The 18,531-nt window shown below is 45.9% G+C and overlaps 1 protein-coding gene and 1 long non-coding RNA gene across 2 annotated transcripts in view; one reads left to right on the forward strand and one right to left on the reverse strand.

Moving 5' to 3' along the window:
• The first annotated feature begins 364 nt into the window (after positions 1-364).
• The window catches only part of LOC306916576, a 165,678-nt gene continuing 147,511 nt past the window's right edge, over positions 365-18,531 (forward strand). The window contains exons 1-2 of the long non-coding RNA XR_013788999.1: positions 365-462; positions 4,736-4,912. This is a non-coding gene — a long non-coding RNA (uncharacterized lncRNA). The remainder of the gene's footprint in view (positions 463-4,735; positions 4,913-18,531) is intronic.
• Positions 2,624-3,157, reverse strand: LOC306916427 (signal peptidase complex catalytic subunit SEC11A-like; the record flags this gene model as incomplete). Its single annotated transcript, XM_079494276.1, has 1 exon — positions 2,624-3,157. The coding sequence occupies one exon, from the start codon at positions 3,155-3,157 to the stop codon at positions 2,624-2,626; it is 534 nt and encodes a 177-aa protein (XP_079350402.1).

The raw sequence follows: 18,531 nt of genomic DNA on the forward strand, positions 1-18,531 counted from the left end.
CGTTATACCAAATTCCATTTGTACACTCTCAGGGTTAAATTAACATTGATTTTACAATATAAATTGGGGGTCCCAGAGATAGAAATGCCATTAAATGGGGCTCCGTAGACTAATGCAGGTCAAACTGGGGGTTCTTGAAATGAAACGGGTTGAGAATCACTGCTAGTGCTGTACGTTAAAATCTTCTCTTATGGGGGGGCTAATGTCAATTTGGGGGTCCTTGGCAATGGCATGGGAACAGTGATGTTGACGGGGGTCTCGCTGCTGTTCCTCCACTGTTGCACTACACATCAGACACTGCAGGGGGCAGCAGAAGCTCTTCTCACTACTACCTGCTCCTCCTCGGTCTACTCTGTGTGACCACTGGACCTGTCATGTCAACAAACAGCTCAGTTTGGAAGGAACACTTTGCATCATTTGAATCACAACAAGACGTTAAAATGGTATATATGGCTTGCCTAGGTAGGTGACACACACTTGTGTAAATGTGTATACCGTAGCCTACACACTTGTTTGTTTGTCTGAAAAATGCAGAAAACCGTCCCGTCTGGCGGGATGTGGATATTGTAAACAGGTGACTGCACTTTATTTCTAATTGCCACTGTGTAGTTAGTGTGTCAACAGTTGGCTAGATATGGATATATGGAGATAGATATGGCTGCTCTTCCACACTCCTAGCCCTAGAATGGCTCTTGTTGTTTCATACAAATGTGAAATAGGCCTACTTTGCAATGTAGAGCCTTTCTAGGGCTACCACACTCCATGCAAGCGCCAATTCCTCACTTTAATATGGTCGTCTTACTCTGTCCACAAGCGGTGACAACAAGCCCAGGTATTTCAAGTCATTTACAGGGAAAAACAAACCTCGTTAAAGTTAAAGTTTTCTGACATTTGGATGACCAAAGGAGACGGGCTATGTCCTTGAGGGAGTTCCAGGGGTAGCATAGTTCCCTCACAAGAAATGTTTTTTAGAGCCCAAACGGTGATACTTTTATATAGAATAGATTTCTATCACTTTTAACCACTTAAGCCCCATTCAAAAATCGCCGATATAAGCTCACAACTGCTATTTATCTGCTAAAAATCACACCCGTGTGAAGTGAGGGGCGTTCTTATCATTATACATCATCATACATTACGTCATGAACAACTGAATCTATGTGATTGGTTGGTTAAATATCATGTCATATTTGGTGGACATTTGACCTAATTTCTCCTTTCATTGTCAATGGCAAATATGAGACATGTGGGGACAACAGCTAGGAGGGAATATATATATTTTTGAATTGTTTTTAAATATTGGGATATCTTATCTTCTAAACTCTTAGCCCCTCCAATGCATGGCTTTTGAAGATGACGTCATGGCAGCCAATAAGACTATGGGATTTGTAATGTTTGTTTAGAGTACTAAAGGACAATGTAAGACATCATGTAGTCGACGTCATATAATACAGTGGGTGCCCCTCACTTCACACAAGTGTGATTTTTCCTTATTTACAGTCAAATGACTGTCAAATATGACATAAATTTGTGGCAACAGGCAACAGGCATTCTGATTGGCCAGTATGAGATGATGCATGATCAATGCATGTACGATGATAAGAGCGCCCCTCACTTCTCACAGGTGTGATTTTTACAACAACAATAGATTGTCCTATTAAGCTGATCAGAGCAATGGCCACCGAACTATGGCCATTTGATGTGTTAGACACTGCTGTCACACTGGTGTATAGTGCCCCATACGTGTGTTAGACACTGCTGTCACAATGGTGTGAAATGAAATGAAATGAAATCTATATTTACCCAGGGTATCTGGGCTAAGCTCAAGAACTTGTTTCCAGCCAGGCCCTGCTCATAGAACACATTTCATCGTAGTGGTTCAATGCCTTGTTCAAGGGCACTTCAGCGGTGGTAATTTTTTTAACGTGTCGGACGGCTGATTCGAACTAGGAACCTTCCGGTATCAAGACCGCGCCGCTATCCGTTCGGCCACCGCTGCACTATTATGTATGTGTATTGGTGTAGTGCCCCATAACGTGTGCAATTTAGGCTTTTGTGTGTGACATCATGTGGCAGCCAAGTCTATGGATCTTTTATGTTTGTCTTACTTCATTCATTTTTTTGTGTGCGACTATTCTCACGCCAGACCCCTGAACAGCGTTTGCGTTGTGCACATTTGATGCAGAGTTCAGCATCAGTGCACTTGTGGCCCCATGGCAGGGCCCCTGGGGGCCACACATCTTACTTACGTCAAGGCAAGACCCCTGAACAGTGTGGTACACACACATTCATAAACCGACCAACTCATCTGCTCATCGGAAGCAATTTAGGGGTTCAGGATCTTCGACACTAACTGTGTGTGGATCAGGGCATACAAGCGGTCACACGGACAGACACAGACATGTGTTGCGTGTTTGCTGCGTGTTTTGGACACACAGCACAATGCTTTTATTATTCCTTTCATAATCTTTTTGCTGCCGAGTGGACGGGTCTGAGCGGAGCGAGCGGTGCCAGGGTGAAAGTAAGTGGGTTAAAGGCATGGATTGTGGTTTCCTGGACATCGCTGATCATAACACCCATATCGTGTCCTGACTTGAGTGAGGCACCCGTGTGACTTGGTACCTCACTCCCGGTGGAGCAGGACATAAAGACCCACCGCGAAAAGAACAGCATAACAGCATTTGGGGTAGTCGTGTTTTCGAAAGGTAACCATTCCAACGTACGGCACGAATCCCCGGACTCTCCCCATCACGTCTTTCTTCTCCAGCCAGCGTTGCCCCGGAGCGTACAGTCCGATGTCGTCCACCTGATTGTTGTCCCCTTTGGTCAATAGTTTAAAGTCTCCATTTTCCTTCTCGTGAACCTTCACCACTCTGTGCACTATGGGGATGTCGTGGCCTTCTATCCTGAAGATGACGATCTCTCCCACTCTGACGGGGTCCTCTGCCCTGTTGGTCACGAACAGGACGTCCCCCGCGTGGAAAGCCGGCTCCATGCTCCCGCTGATGACCACGACCGCGGGGCTCTCGCTGCCCGTCGCGAGCACCAGTCCCTTCCAGAACATCATCACTGAGAAAACGGTCAGGCCGAGGCTCATCACCTGGTTGTAGAGCTGCCGTTTACTCATGTGACGCACGTCGTCGAGACAAGACAACATCTTGGCGACCACTGGAATTCTGGTGGATATCCCAGAAAGGCGTTCCAAGTCCTTTGTGTGAGTGTTGGGCCTGCACAAGCTTATATTGGCGGTGTGACATCAGAGTTAGTTCTGACCTGGCATTGTGATGGGCTGAACGGCATTAGTCCTCTGCCCGGGCTCTGGACCTGATCACCCCTATATCTCCATATATGGATATGGAGCTGGCCTGTTCTGACATCATTCCGACATCTGCATATCTATCTATAAATGCACCAATTATTACGTCACGTCTGAAGAGTTCAAACTGAAAGTCGACTGACTCAAATGGCACAGGCTGTCGTTGCCGTGGCAATCAATTGAGCCTCCAAGAAATTGCACAGGTGTAGGGACTTACGCTCATTAGGTCGTCCACTGGCAGAGCCTGACCAGAGCCTTTTCTGGCGGTTCTGGCCAACTGTGTATATGACCGATCCAAGGACGGGCACCGCACTCATGCACTCCCTGTGGGGGTGTGGAACACGTGTGTGGAATTCGAAGTCGGTGGAGTGAACGGTTCTCGAGTTATGTGGGTTACAGTTACAGACGTACACACACACGGACATACAGTTGGAGGCCATCGATATTGTCCTTTTCTTTTTGCTGAGGTTTGCGTGATCTGCGCAAAAGGACAGTTAACCCATTTTGGGCGGGAACCCCTTTTGGTGTTTTAAACATTATGTTATAATTTAGCTATTGAAAAATAGCAGATCTACAAGCTCATAGCGCGCCACCGAGTGGCGCGCTACGAGCTTGTAGGTCTGCTATTTTTGAAAAATCGTGAAAATATTTATTTCAGAAAACTGGAGGATTTAGAAGGATTTTTTTAAATTTTGAGGTCAGGCCTAAATGGGTCAAATGATAAGGGACAATATCGGTGGCACCCAACTGTACAGAGCCGTGGTGCATTTACTGTACGATAGAACTCGATTACCTTACCTACGTACTTACCATACCTGTATCCTAGCAACGGCTGCTGCCTACTTAGTGAGACTAGTTCAACTAATACAAGAGTTCAAATCACTATACATAAACAATATTTGTATATTGGCTGGTTTCTCTTTGTACCACGTTCTTTGTATTAAATGGCTATTACTACAGCGGTGCCCGTTGGGCACTGGCCTACTTGGAACGATGCAAGTTGGAAATGCATGCCCCACCCAGTTATTATGCATGTGTCCTTTTTATGCCCATATATGGAGTTCTTGTAACGATGGTGGGGCGAATGGTTCTCGAGTTACGTGGATTACAGACCTACACACACACACACACACACACACACACACACACACAGACGGAGATGTGGTGCATTTATAGATACAAGATGTGAATATTCTTGTATGGTAAGTGTAGAGTTCCCATTGGAATGCATGCATGACAGCCCACCTTGATGAAGATATCCATATACCTGTACAGTACAGTACAGTACAGTACAGTACAGTACAGTACAGTACAGTACAGTACAGTACAGTACAGTACAGTACAGTACAGTAGGCTATTTCCCACAGTGATGCAACATGAAGTTGTGTGTGTTAATTGTGTGTTTGTTCACTCCGCCAGGCCGGACACCAGGCGGTAAACGTGAAAGAGGCCGACCCAACAACACCTGGCGTAGGACGGTGGAGGCATGCAGAGCTGCAACACACGTAGGGTTCTATGAAGACTCTGGCCCAGAACAGACAGGAGTGGAGATCCGTTGTTGCTGCCCTATGTACCAGCCGGCATGACAGGCGCCAAGTAAGTAAATGGTGCATTTATATAGCGCCTTTATCCAAGGCGCTTTACATAGATTGTGCATTACATTCACCCATTCACCCATTCACACACACACACACACACACACACACACACACACACACACACACACACACACACACACACACACACACACACACACACTCATACACCAATGGCAGAGGAAACCATGCAAGGCACCAACCTGCACATCGGGAGCAATTCTAGGGGTTCAGAGTCTTGCTCAAGGACACTTACTTTCACTGTTTTATACTTTTATTTTTATTTTTATAAAAATGTCAACTTCCTGTTAATTTTTACTATTTGAAGATCTGGATACGGATCCAGTCCGGGTTTTCTTCCTAATAAAAATAGCAAAATCAACAGGAAGTTAACAACATCATGAGTTTTGGTGATGCTCTATATCGTCTGAATCAACTTTGTTTGTTTACGTACTAAAAGAGTGACTTTGAGAGCTGTTTCAGCGTGCAATGTAAGTCAATGAAGAGCATATTTTTTAATGATCAATTTCTAATCACTGGAGCAATTATTTTTAATTTCTTGTCCACATTTGGAGTTGCATCATGGCAAGGTAACTACACAACCCAAACCTCTACAAAAGTGGTCTTATCCTTTAAGAATGTAGTACTGTTTACTGTACATACATGTACAGTTTAGGATACACAATGTATGGGTGTAGCCCAGGGGTGCCCACACTTTTTGACTTGAGAGCTACTTTCAAAATGACCAGCTCGGCAAGATCTACCCACCAAATCAATTATTATACCATTGCTGAAAATAATTTAAATATGTACCTGAGGGGGCTTCGGAATAGTAGAGTTCGTGTTACATTCTGTACAGTATAAGACAAATGCACTTGGAATGGGAAATAGAGGGGGAGAAATGTTTTTTTATTATTTTTTATCGTTTTTTTTCTTCAATATATTTAAATGAAATACTCTTTAGGGGCATGTCATGTGATCTACCTGCACAGCCTTTGTGATCTACTGGTAGATCGCGATCTACCTTTTGGGCACCCCTGGACTGTAGCCTATTGAAGTGTTGTATAGGAGCCCCTTTGACCTCGTTGTATAAATGAATGGAGGAGACCAGGCATTTCTGTATCATTTTATTAAAGACAAAAGCTTAGTTACCAAATTCATGTTCAGTCCACTCCAGCAGTGCTAGTCATCCTGCCAAGCTGAACCTCACACCAGCGGTGCTGTCCCGCAGTGCCCAATCCAAGCTTATGTATGGGTTTGCGTAGCCTATGCATACGCATGTGCATGTATTGTACAAAACAGTGCGCGTGGTGTGTGAGCACGTGCACGCAGATTCTAAACATCATACTGAACATGTGTTCAAAGTGTCATACAGTATATCTGGGGCAATGGTTTTGTTTACTGGAGTCATAGTGACAGACAATTGTTTTCTGGAAAATCATGTTGTTGAAGTACGTAGATGCAGCACTGCAGTCACTGTCATTTGTTACTAAAATATTAATAGTTTAAGTCATTTTTGAGGTCACCTAAGATACAGAGCTGTCACGGTTGTCATCCTTACTGATGCTTTCATCATTTTGTAGACCTCAAAGGTGCTATTATTGAATTCCGTTGACAGAGAAATGCATATGCGATTCCAGCTGTGAAGAGTGCAATCTATTTCTACAGCGCTTTCACAGTCACACAGACAAAAAGCACAGTCTCTGTGAGGACCTTGCAAATAGGTTTCATTTGGTTTTTGATCAGACGGTGAGGCCCCTGCAGCAAATATCCCAGAAAGGTTTGCACCTTAGGACCCTTCCTCTCCCTCTTGCTCTCTAACTACTTTTCCTCTCTCATTGGATGAGATTATATTCCTTCTTGAGAAATGTTTAGTTTTTCCCTGAAAGTTGACTGACCATCTAACTAGCTGGTATCCCCTGTGAACAGGATTGTCACTGATTAACTCAATGTAGTAGCCTTACCTACCTGGATGAATAAGGGATTAAAACCAGGGTTCATTTTTGAGTGGTGTAAACCACTCCTACAACTGGCTTTGTTAGTTTACGTGGCTGTCTGTCGTACCAAAAAATGAGCATGGTTGCTATGGTCACCCAGTTCACACGGGTGTGATTTCATTACGTCAGACATTACGTCAGACCACAGTTGATCAGTCTATATAAGACCTTACACCACTCTGTTCACACGGGTGTGATTTTTATTTACTTCCTGCACGACTTGCCGCACCCAAGCCGTGCTCCTCATACGCTGAGTTGGCGGTGCCCGGGATCGAACCCATGATCTTGTGGTTCAGAGGCGAGAGCTCTGCCCACTGAGCTGCACGGCCAGCCGGGGGGCGACCTCGCCCCCCTAAAGGGCGAGTTTGCGTGCACGCATCCACCTCGTTGACGGCAGACTGCTGGGCGAGCACTGGCGCTTTGGCATGGGGGGTCAGATCAACATGGAATGAATTCTGTACTGGCCATATAAGGAGCATGTATGTCAAGAGTGTACAGCGCTTGATGAGGCCAGATCAACATATGGAATGGAACAGGTCAGCTCCATACAGTATATGGAGATCTAAGGGTGGTAGCGGGGACATTCTCTTGACTGTACAGGGTTTGATGAGGGCCCAGGTAGGGCCGGGCCTTAATTTTCGGGTCTGTTGAGAATCGCTGGGTGCGTCTGCACTAATTACTTTGGGGCGGGACCGTCTAGAGTTTGAATGGACAGGTGGGGCCTGTTGAGAACTCTAGTTTCCACCGGCTGCCGGGCACGGCTGCACTAATAACTTTGGGGTGGGCCCGTCTAGAGTTTGAATGGACAGGTCATTCGTCCCTCTTTGCTCCACGACAAAACATTACACAAAGCTTCATGTGAAGACATTTTTGGGAGACGACCTTGCTAACAAACAAACGTAAACCATCTCAGTAAACCATGGCAAGAAAGCCTTAAATTAAAATTAATTTGGAAGATGTTAACATTGACGTTGCACAGTGATCCCTCTGGATCCATTGTCCTTAAATCTCGTAGCCTAAATAATAATAATAATAAACTTTATTTATAGCACCTTTTAAAATGAATTATAAAATGCAATGCAAAGTGCTTTACATGGCAAAAGAAGATAAAGACACAAACGTAAAGTAACAATTAACTCTTAGCCTGCCGCCATTAATTAATCCCTCGATTGCGTATTGCCATGGTTTAATCACGCGTGACACTTACTTTGAAGAGCCAAATATCCGTAATCGCATTTTACTATGAAACCATTCCGTGTGTGTTGACGAAGCTGGTGCTCGTTCTCTCGGTCGGTGGTGGAAAAAGTGGACCGCGAGTATCACAGCGCCTGCTACAGGCCGTTGAAAACGCTTGTCTGGGACAAAGCGTCCTCTGCAATGTCGCTTCTGTGAGATAAAGCCGTCTGAAAACAGAGCCGCCAATGTTAGTGGATGCGCGCGCATTTTCAAAATGGCCGCGCCCATTGTGTCAGAAGCATAACAAAGCTAACTGACGGTAGATTTCGATACGATCGTATTAAAACATGCATTAATGAATACATCGCTGTTAAAACGGCTTTTCCGTTTGTGGCAGGCTACAAGATTCTACGTTTTAAAATTCCTATGTTCCTGGCGGGTAAACGATTAAATTAAGCAAGCAAAAACATAGTAGCCTTAAGACAATAAAAATCAATGGCAAAGAGCATAAAACAACAATAAAGCAATAGCAAAGATCAAAAAAGAGCAGTAAAACAGGCAAGGCAGTAAGAACATATGGGTAAATGCTCTCCGACTCAGTGATTCCTTATCGGCACATTGAAAACCCACATGGCAATGGGGGGGGGGGGGGGGGGGGGCTAATGCAGGACGAGGGGCTGAAATCATAGCAGAGGAAGAGAAGCCACTGGAACAGAAACGGAGTGCCTGGTAAATGTTGTGAAGCAAACGATTAGGGATAATAATGATCTATTGTCCTCCGTGCACCCCTGTGCCACGCGGAACCTCCAAGTAATGAAGCAAAAGGAGATTTAAGGAAGACCTTCAGATGACTTCTCATGGTGGAAGACATGTCAAAATGAAGGTAGATTGAGTCATAAAACGGAGACATCTGTGATGATGACAGTGGAGATGGGGTGCGTGCCGTGTGTGCGTGTGTGCGTGCGTACGTGTGTGCGTGCGTGCGTGCGTGCGTGCGTGCGTGCGTGCGTGCGTGCGTGCGTGCGTGCGTGCGTGCGTGCGTGCGTGCACTGATTGTACAGGCACCAGTTCTTATCTGTAATAGCGTCTCAATAGCGCCCCATTAGGGGCCAATAGGTAGGTTAAGATACCTATTGTGATTGGACCTGGGGATGGAAGTAATACATTTACTTAAGTACTGTACTTAAAGTACAGTTTTGAGATATATGTGCTTTACTTGAGTATTTCCAATTTCCAGTACTTTTACTTCTACTATACATCTCAGAGGAAAATATTGTACTTTTTACTCCACTACATTTATTTGAACACTTTAGTTACTTTGTAGATTTTGTTTCTGTTTATTACAAAACATACATTAACCACTTCAACCCTATACATTTCGGCCATTAGAAAATAGCAGATCTACAAGCTCATAATGCGTCTTAACGCATTATGAGCTTGTAGATCTGACATTTTTCAAAAGATTATTATACATTTGAAAACTTTAAATGGGGCATTCTGCACAATTAGTACTTTTGCTTTTGGTACTTCCAAGTACATTTTGATGCCACTACATTTGTACATTTACTGCTCGTGTAAATGTTGATTTCCCAGACTTTTACTTGTAACAGAGTATTTCTATATTGCAGTATTGATACTTTTACTTAAGTAAAAACTCTGAGTACTTTTTCCACCACTGTCCACGGGCTTCTCTCCCTGAGATCCATTGTTTTGCTTAAAACGAAAAGTGAGCCTTTCCCCGTTTGGAGACAATGCCTGTCGGACTGTGTTAGTATGTCTAACAAACGTAATGCACCCCATCTCTTTCCAAGCACCGTCTGCAGGAGAGGTTGACAAAGGCTGCATCTATTGATCCGGCTGACTGGTCTAATAACTGCCATATAGTCTCCTACAGTTGCCTATTAAAATGTGCAGAATTTTTCAGCCAGGATAGAGACATCACTGGCTTGGAATAGCAGAGAAGTCACACACCTTCACACACAATCACACCTTTCACACACAAATTCTCAGAAAATGCCTCGGAAGAGCAAGACCCGAAACTGTGGCTTTGTTCCAGCCGTTGAGAACACACTAGCATCAGATAAAGCAAAAGAGCAGATATACTGTTGTCACCTTCTGCCTCCTTTTCATCTCAGACAGATGTCAACAGGAGGAACTAGAGATGGGCATGATTGATCCATAATGTCTGCATGGATGAAGCTCCCCACTCCCTGATCCCTCAGACAAAAAATAAATGTGATTTGAAATACCAAGTCAGATCGTATCTTCTTGGTGCTGGCCCAGAACAGCCCAAAACTGACAGGCTGTTGGGGGGGGGGGGACTCCTTTTGAAGTCAACAGTCTGTCTCGAGAGACTACAATGCACTAGGTCACCCCTGGGAGATGTATTGCTGAGGGGCAGTGCAACACCTACCATCAGCTCCCAGTACTTACTACTCATACACATCAGAGTCAGACACATGATAGTAATCTTCCTTTATTATAATAATAATAATGATCATAATATACAATGCTCACAACAAAATGTGTCGCTGGCTGCCTGTGTCCCTGGCTGGCTGACTGCCTGTGTCCCTGGCTGGCTGGCTGCCTGGCTGGCTGTGTCCCTGGCTGGCTGTGTCCCTGGCTGGCTGTGTCCCTGGCTGTCTGGCAGGCTGTGTCCCTGGCAGGCTGTGTCCCTGGCTGGCTGTGTCCCTGGCTGGCTGTGTCCCTGGCTGTCTGGCAGGCTGTGTCCCTGGCTGCCTGTGTCCCTGGATGCCTGTGTCCCTGGCTGGCTGGCTGGCTGTGTCCCTGGCTGGCTGTGTCCCTGGCTGGCTGGCTGGCTGGCTGTGTCCCTGGCTGGCTGGCTGGCTGGCTGTGTCCCTGGCTGGCTGTGTCCCTGGCTGGCTGTGTCCTTGGCTGGCTGGCTGGCTGTGTCCCTGGCTGGCTGGCTGTGTCCCTGGCTGGCTGTGTCCCTGGCTGCCTGGCTGGCTGTGTCCCTGGCTGGCTGTGTCCCTGGCTGCCTGGCTGGCTGTGTCCCTGGCTGCCTGGCTGGCTGTGTCCCTGGCTGCCTGGCTGGCTGTGTCTCTGGCTGCCTGTGTCCCTGGCTGGCTGGCTGGGTCTGAGCACGAAAATAGCGTTTGGTTGGTTTTCACAACCACGTGTCACTGTTGCGCAGCCTAACGCACGCACGCACGCACGCACGCACGCACGCACGCACGCACGCACGCACGCACGCACGCACACACGCACGCGCCCACACACACACACACACACACACACACGGTAATTCTGTCATTTCCCGACCGTTTCGGACGTGGGGCGACTCGCCGGAACCGGGCCGGCACCCAGGGCGTGTTCCTGTGGGTCTGGAAGTAACGGGGACCCCCGGTGACGCCCACACAGAGTTGCATCACTTACTTCACACGGGTGTGATTTTGTTTTTAAATATTTTGGGACATTCTGCAAAATGAGTGCTTATACTTTTGGCAAGTTATATTTTGAACACTTCTGTACTTTTGCTAAAGTAAACATTTGAATGCAGGACTTAGTGAGTGTATTAGTAGTACTAGTACAGTTTACTATTGCTACTTTTACTCAAGTACTTCTACCACCACTGCTGTTCTCTGTAACCGTTCATCCTTAATGACATTTGATGATTCATCCATTCCTTGCAATCGACTTCAGAAACACGTCACTCTGTTTGCCAGTAGTAACTTTTAGCACAAAGCTGTCCTCTCTTTCATCTCAGATTCTCTTACATAAGCTATTTCATATCTGCCGTTGCTTTTGTCCTGACAGTTAGCCCTGTTGCCATGGCGATCGAAAGTGAATGGATGGATGTAGTTTGAAGGGCAAATGGGAGTCGGTCCAAAGTACGTGTGCAGGCTAAAGAGCTGGCTGACCACGGATCAGCTGTTAAAAACGCTTCACCAGGGCAGGCTAAAGAGCCGGCTGACCACGGATCAGCTGTTAAAAACACTTCACCAGGGCCAGTGGAAGAAGAAGTACTACGAAAGAAGCAATACCGCAATGTAGAAATATGATACCAGTAAAAGTCCTGCACTCAAAATTGGCTTGAGGGAAAAAGTATCGGTATCAAAAATATACTTGCCAATGCCATGCTACACTACAGTATGTCATCCAATGAGAAAAAAAAGAAAACATATTTTTTTTTATCTAAATGGCATGGTACAGCTACAATTCGGACATTCGATAATTTATGAATTAAAAAATAACGAAAATAGCTGATTTACCAGCCCACACACATGTTACAATGAGACGAGTGTTGTAAGCTTGTACTGTATAGATCGGCTAAATTTGATGCACAACAAAGTACTGCAAAGAACACCTGTCGAGTTGGCTATTACCCTATTGGCCTGAAAATATCCTAAAAAAACGGGGTCGAATTATAATCTGGGACTAGACTATATGACATTCAATGTTATTTTTAGAGATGTTCCGATACCGATACTGGTATCGGGTACTCGGCCGATACTTAGGCTGAGCTCACACCTTTAATGCACTGCATTGCTGTTGTGAGTGTCATGGCCGCCCCCAATGCATTTCCAATGGAGGTCACATGGTCTGTTGTATGGCTTTCAGCTGTGTTTTGACTGCCCCCCTCCCCCTCACACAACACAATGTTGTGGCAAACCATGTGACCTCCATTGGAAATGCATTGGGCGGCCATGACACAACACAGCATTGATCCAACGAGCACAGAGAATTGCATTAACCGTGTGAGTGCACCCTAAAGGTGTGAGCTCAGCCTTAGCCTAAAGTACTCATACTCGGTATCGGAACCGGGCCCGATACTTTGAGACGAGTACTACAACATTCAATTGACACTGCTGAACGCTCAATGCAATGGGAGCAATAAACTGCGCAGCTTTTAGCTTTTTTGATCGGATTTGCGGATCGGTGAATTTTGCACGGCACGGCCGATCGATTATATTGTGGTAATTCAACATTACAGTATCATTAGAAGTACAAGGCATGACAATGGAATTAAAAAAAGGGGTAAAATAAATGGTTACTCAAAAAAAATAAAAAGTACTCGTATCGGTACTCGGTATCGGCGAGTACTTAAAAGAAAGTACTCGTACTCGGTCTGAAAAAAATGGCATCAGGGCATCTCTAGTTATTTTGCCACAAATGAGTCTTGAAAAATGGGGGTCGTCTTATAATCAGAGTCGTCTCATATTCGGGACAATATTTTATTAAATTGTCTGACAGGTCTCCATCAACTGTCAAAAATGCTCTGTCCTCCTAGCCGTTGCTTCAGTTTTTCAAAATGTATAGTATTTTAAAAGCTTATATGACAATATCAATCTCTTTCCGTGTTCAGATAATACCTTATTTCACACACATTCCCAACGTTGATGGATATTTCAGACGTGTGCAGCCATCTGTGTAATGGAGAGGCATTTGATAAATGACTTACTGTAGGTATAGACGTGAATGTTCAGCCCCCCATGAAGGGTATATCATAACGTCACTGTCCCGTGGAAACCTTTTATGTCCAAAACCGTTGGACTTTTCAGGAAATGGAACGTTTTCAGAAAGGGTGAAAATAGCAGATCTACAAGAGCTTGTATATCGCCGTATAAGAATGTCAAAGCAAAAACAGTGAAAATATAGTAGTGAAAATATAGCGAGAAATATAGTACGAGATGAAAAAACATAAAAAGTTATGTAGATGTAGATACAAGGTTTCTGTGCGACAGCAGCGATAATATTTATTCTCTGCTTATACTGTAGTAGGGTTTAATGCCGGGATCCCGGGATTTCGGGCCTCCCGGGAATAGGGCACGCAGTTTCCCGCCCGGAAATTTCTTCGGGACCCGTTGTCCCGGAGTTTTTTTTTCTTGTAGGGAAATTACACTAAAGACGTTTTCACACAGTGCGCAGAACGCATCTATGAGTGATCAAATGTCCAATCTGAACCCTCCCATCATTTTCAAACATGTTTGATGATATTTATATGGAATTATGGATTACACTCGAGGGCTGCAAGCCTGCAACGGGAACTGGAGCCAGCGGGACCCAACGTAAATGTTGGCGGCGCGGGCGGTATTTAAATAGCCTACCTGCGGGCGGGCAGGCACGGCCGCCGGCCGGTCAAGATGAAATCAGTGGGACCCCGCGAATCCTGCATCCTCCCGTAATTAATCAGATAGGCGTACAGAGTTTATATACACTTTAGCAAAATATGAATGTCTGAGACATCTTCAGGCACGCTCCCAAAGCTGCTGCACCTGTCAATCATTAGCCTAATCAGTCACTCTGTGAGAATTGTGTGTACGGACGGAGCGAGGAGTTTCCTTTCCCTGTGATGGACATTGTCACTTCTAAACCCCTTGTTGCTTTTGCCTGCATGTGTGCAGCAATAACGTGAAACGGAACACAAACAAAGATGAGTAGGCTACAATTTGTTTTATAATAACCACCAGCACGCAGCGTCTCTCTCTCTCTCTCTCTCTCTCTCTCTCTCCCTCTCTCTCTCCCTAATAATCAGTGTGCTGTGCACTGGACGTGCTGGCTAATTTAACACCCAATCGGACTTTTCATAAAGTAGGCTACAAAGCGGGATGATCACATTCTCTGCAACGGAGAAGGGGACCCACTGCTCAAACTTAAAGGGTGAAAGACCATGGCTAAGGTATCTATGTGAAAGACGTGAGGTCGTTTTTTCCCCGTGCTTCGACAGTCACATTAGCGCAAACTCCTGTGTCCCTTTTTCTGAATAGCGTAGTATACAGGCCTATAACATTATTAATATTTTAATTTAATACTTTTATTGTAGGCTATATGTTCATATTTCGTTCAAATAAAACGTTTTAAACCAAAAAATATCACTATTCTATTGAACATATGAAGTATCTATACATATAAATGCATTTTGGTGGGCACCTTTTTTCTTTTTTTTCTGACGGGAATTCCCGCGGGAGCCCGGGAAAAGGTCCGCAAATTCCCGGGAATTAAAATGAGCCAAATCCGGGAAAATATTAAACCCTATACTGTAGGCTGAGTGGGTATTCTGGATATTCTGCAAACGGTCCTGTGTGTGTGTGTGTGTGTGTGTGTGTGTGTGTGTGTGTGTGTGTGTGTGTGTGTGTGTGTGTGTGTGTGTGTGTGTGTGTGTGTGTGTGTGTGTGTGTGTGTGTGTGTGTGTGTGTGTGTGTGTGTGTGTGTGTGTGTGTGTGTGTGTGTGTGTGTGTGTGTGTGTGTGTGTGTGTGTGTGTGTGTGTGTGTGTAATTTTTATACCAGCTCAGTGGCCTTGTAGTTAGAGTGTCCGCCCTGAGACTGGGACGTCGGGTCATACCAAAGACTCTAAAAATGGGACCCAGTGCCTCCCTGCTTGACACTCAGCATCAAGGGTTGGATTGGGGGTAAGTCCCTGCGACATATTAGCGTCATGTCCAGGGGGTGTACTTGTTGCGAACGAAGTGAGCACTAACTATAGAAGCTGGCCAAAACTGTGTGTGTCACGCTGTAACACCACCCCGCCCGCCACCAGAGGGCAACTGAAATTGGAACTGTGTGTGTGTGTGTGTGTGTGTGTGTGTGTGTGGTGTGTGTGTGTGTGTGTGTGTGTGTGTGTGTGTGTGTGTGTGTGTGTGTGTGTGTGTGTGTGTGTGTGTGTGTGTGTGTGTGTGTGTGTGTGTGTGTGTGTGTGTGTGTGTGTGTGTGTCAGACTGCCTCACACTTGTCTTACTTGTACATCAAGCTGCCTCACACTCATGGCTACAGAAACAGGAGATATGCTCCTGGCCTATGGGCCTCATGGCTACAGAAACAGGAGATATGCTCCTGGCCTATGGGCCTCATGGCTACAGAAACAGGAGATAGGCTCCTGGCCTATGGGCCTCATGGCTACAGAAACAGGAGATAGGCTCCTGGCCTATGGGCCTCATGGCTACAGAAACAGGAGATAGGCTCCTGGCCTATGGGCCTCATGGCTACAGAAACAGGAGATAGGCTCCTGGCCTATGGGCCTCATGGCTACAGAAACAGGAGATAGGCTCCTGGCCTATGGGCCTCATGGCTACAGAAACAGGAGATAGGCTCCTGGCCTATGGGCCTCATGGCTACAGAAACAGGAGATAGGCTCCTGGCCTATGGGCCTCATGGCTACAGAAACAGGAGATAGGCTCCTGGCCTATGGGCCTCATGGCTACAGAAACAGGAGATATGCTCCTGGCCTATGGGCCTGATGGCTACAGAAACAGGAGATAGGCTCCTGGCCTATGGGCCTCATGGCTACAGAAACGGGATAGGCTCCTGGCCTATGGGCCTCATGGCTACAGAAACAGGAGATAGGCTCCTGGCCTATGGGCCTCATGGCTACAGAAACAGGAGATAGGCTCCTGGCCTATGGGCCTCATGGCTACAGAAACAGGAGATATGCTCCTGGCCTATGTGCCTCATGGCTACAGAAACAGGAGATATGCTCCTGGCCTATGGGCCTCATGGCTACAGAAACAGGAGATAGGCTCCTGGCCTATGGGCCTCATGGCTACAGAAACAGGAGATAGGCTCCTGGCCTATGGGCCTCATGGCTACAGAAACAGGTGATAGGCTCCTGGCCTATGGGCCTCATGGCTACAGAAACAGGAGATAGGCTCCTGGCCTATGGGCCTCATGGCTACAGAAACAGGAGATAGGCTCCTGGCCTATGGGCCTCATGGCTACAGAAACAGGAGATATAGGCTCCTGGCCTATGGGCCTCATGGCTACAGAAACAAGATATAGGCTCCTGCCCTATGGGCCTCATGGCTACAGAAACAGGAGATAGGCTCCTGCCCTATGGGCCTCATGGCTCCGGAAGGCTTACTTTACTGTACAATTTTGAGGTAGGCTACTTTCACACCTCAGACAAATATTGTACTTTTATTCCCGTACACTTTATTTATTATTCTTAGTAAATGTAGTTATAGGCTAATATTTTGATTATTGCGAATGAAGTGATTGCGAATGAAGTGAGCACTAACTATAGAAGCTGGACAAAACTGTGTGTGTGTGTGTGTGTGTGTGTGTGTGTGTGTGTGTGTGTGTGTGTGTGTGTGTGTGTGTGTGTGTGTGTGTGTGTGTGTGTGTGTGTGTGTGTGTGTGTGTGTGTGTGTGTGTGTGTGTGTGTGTGTGTGTGTGTGTGTGTGTGTGTGTGTGTGTGTGTGTGTGTGTGTGTGTGTGTGTGTGTGTGTGTGTGAGAGAGAGAGAGAGAGAGAGAGAGAGAGAGAGAGAGAGAGAGAGAGAGAGAGAGAGAGAGAGAGAGAGAGAGAGAGAGAGAGAGAGAGAGAGAGAGGCGACGCTGTAACACCACCCGCCCGCCAATCAAAAGGCCCCGTGATTCGCGCTCGCACAACACAGTCAAGAACGACACTTTTGGCACCCAGTGAATGAACACGCGTGCGTTCAGCGTAGAGCTGCCAACGAATATTCCATATTCGAACGAATTTTCGAATCAAAAAAATAAATGAATAACTGAATATATAAAATTAAGATTCGAATTAAAAAAAATAAAAATGCTGTGCAAGTTTCCGCGAGACGGTTCCGTGGGTAAGCGTTGTGAGCTTGTAGAATAGTTATATTTGCCACGCGACACGCCGACACCGGCATACATTGAAGAATAAATCAGCTGCCTCGCACTCTTCCTAAACGCAGACTACGCAGGCTGCGTAGTTCCGATTCACAAAAGGCCCCCGCCCGCCCTGCGCAAAGTCGGCAAAGAGCGCACTACGTTATTTGCGTACGGACGGTGCGCAAATAATGGTGAGCACAGGGCGGGCGGGGCCTTTTACGTTATTTGCGCAGTGAGTGTACGCTGCTCAGAAGGGTGAAATCTTCCGTCAACAGCGTACCTAGTGATCAGAATCAGAGACAGGCCTGGCCTACACCGAAACTTATTTTGCTGTGTTGTGTTGTGTTGTTTCGGACGGACGGGAGAGTATATTTTTAGACAACAACACACAGATCTATCACTCATCAATCTTCAATCATGAAGCGACTTTATCCTTCAGGAAATTATAAAAAAGATAAATAAAATGCGTAAGGATGAACTGCGGCGCCGGTCCGGCAGCAGCAGCAATGCCGTGTTCTGTTCTGTGAATTAATACTGCCTCCGTGCCGTGAAGTTTTATGGGAGAAGGGAGAATGCATGCGTTGTGTTCCAACTCGGTTTTTAGCAGCGCCAATGCGCGGAGAGAGAGAGTTGCGCCAGCAATGGGATCTTAAATGTTATGTCTCAGGTTGTATTGGTGTAAATATAATTATTAAAAAATCCGAATGGCCCCGAATCGGAATCGAAATCCGAATGGGTCGAATTGCTCGAATCCACGTGGGTTTTTAAAACGAATATCCGAATGTAATTGTTGGACAATTCCAGCAGCACTATCGCTGCTGCTCCCCCGACTGGAACTTCTATTTTTTTGTTAAGAAACTGTTGGACGACCAAAAACACGACCAAAA

This window comes from Electrona antarctica (assembly GCF_951216825.1).
Source record: "Electrona antarctica genome assembly, chromosome: 23".
Taxonomy (NCBI): Eukaryota; Metazoa; Chordata; class Actinopteri; order Myctophiformes; family Myctophidae; genus Electrona; species Electrona antarctica.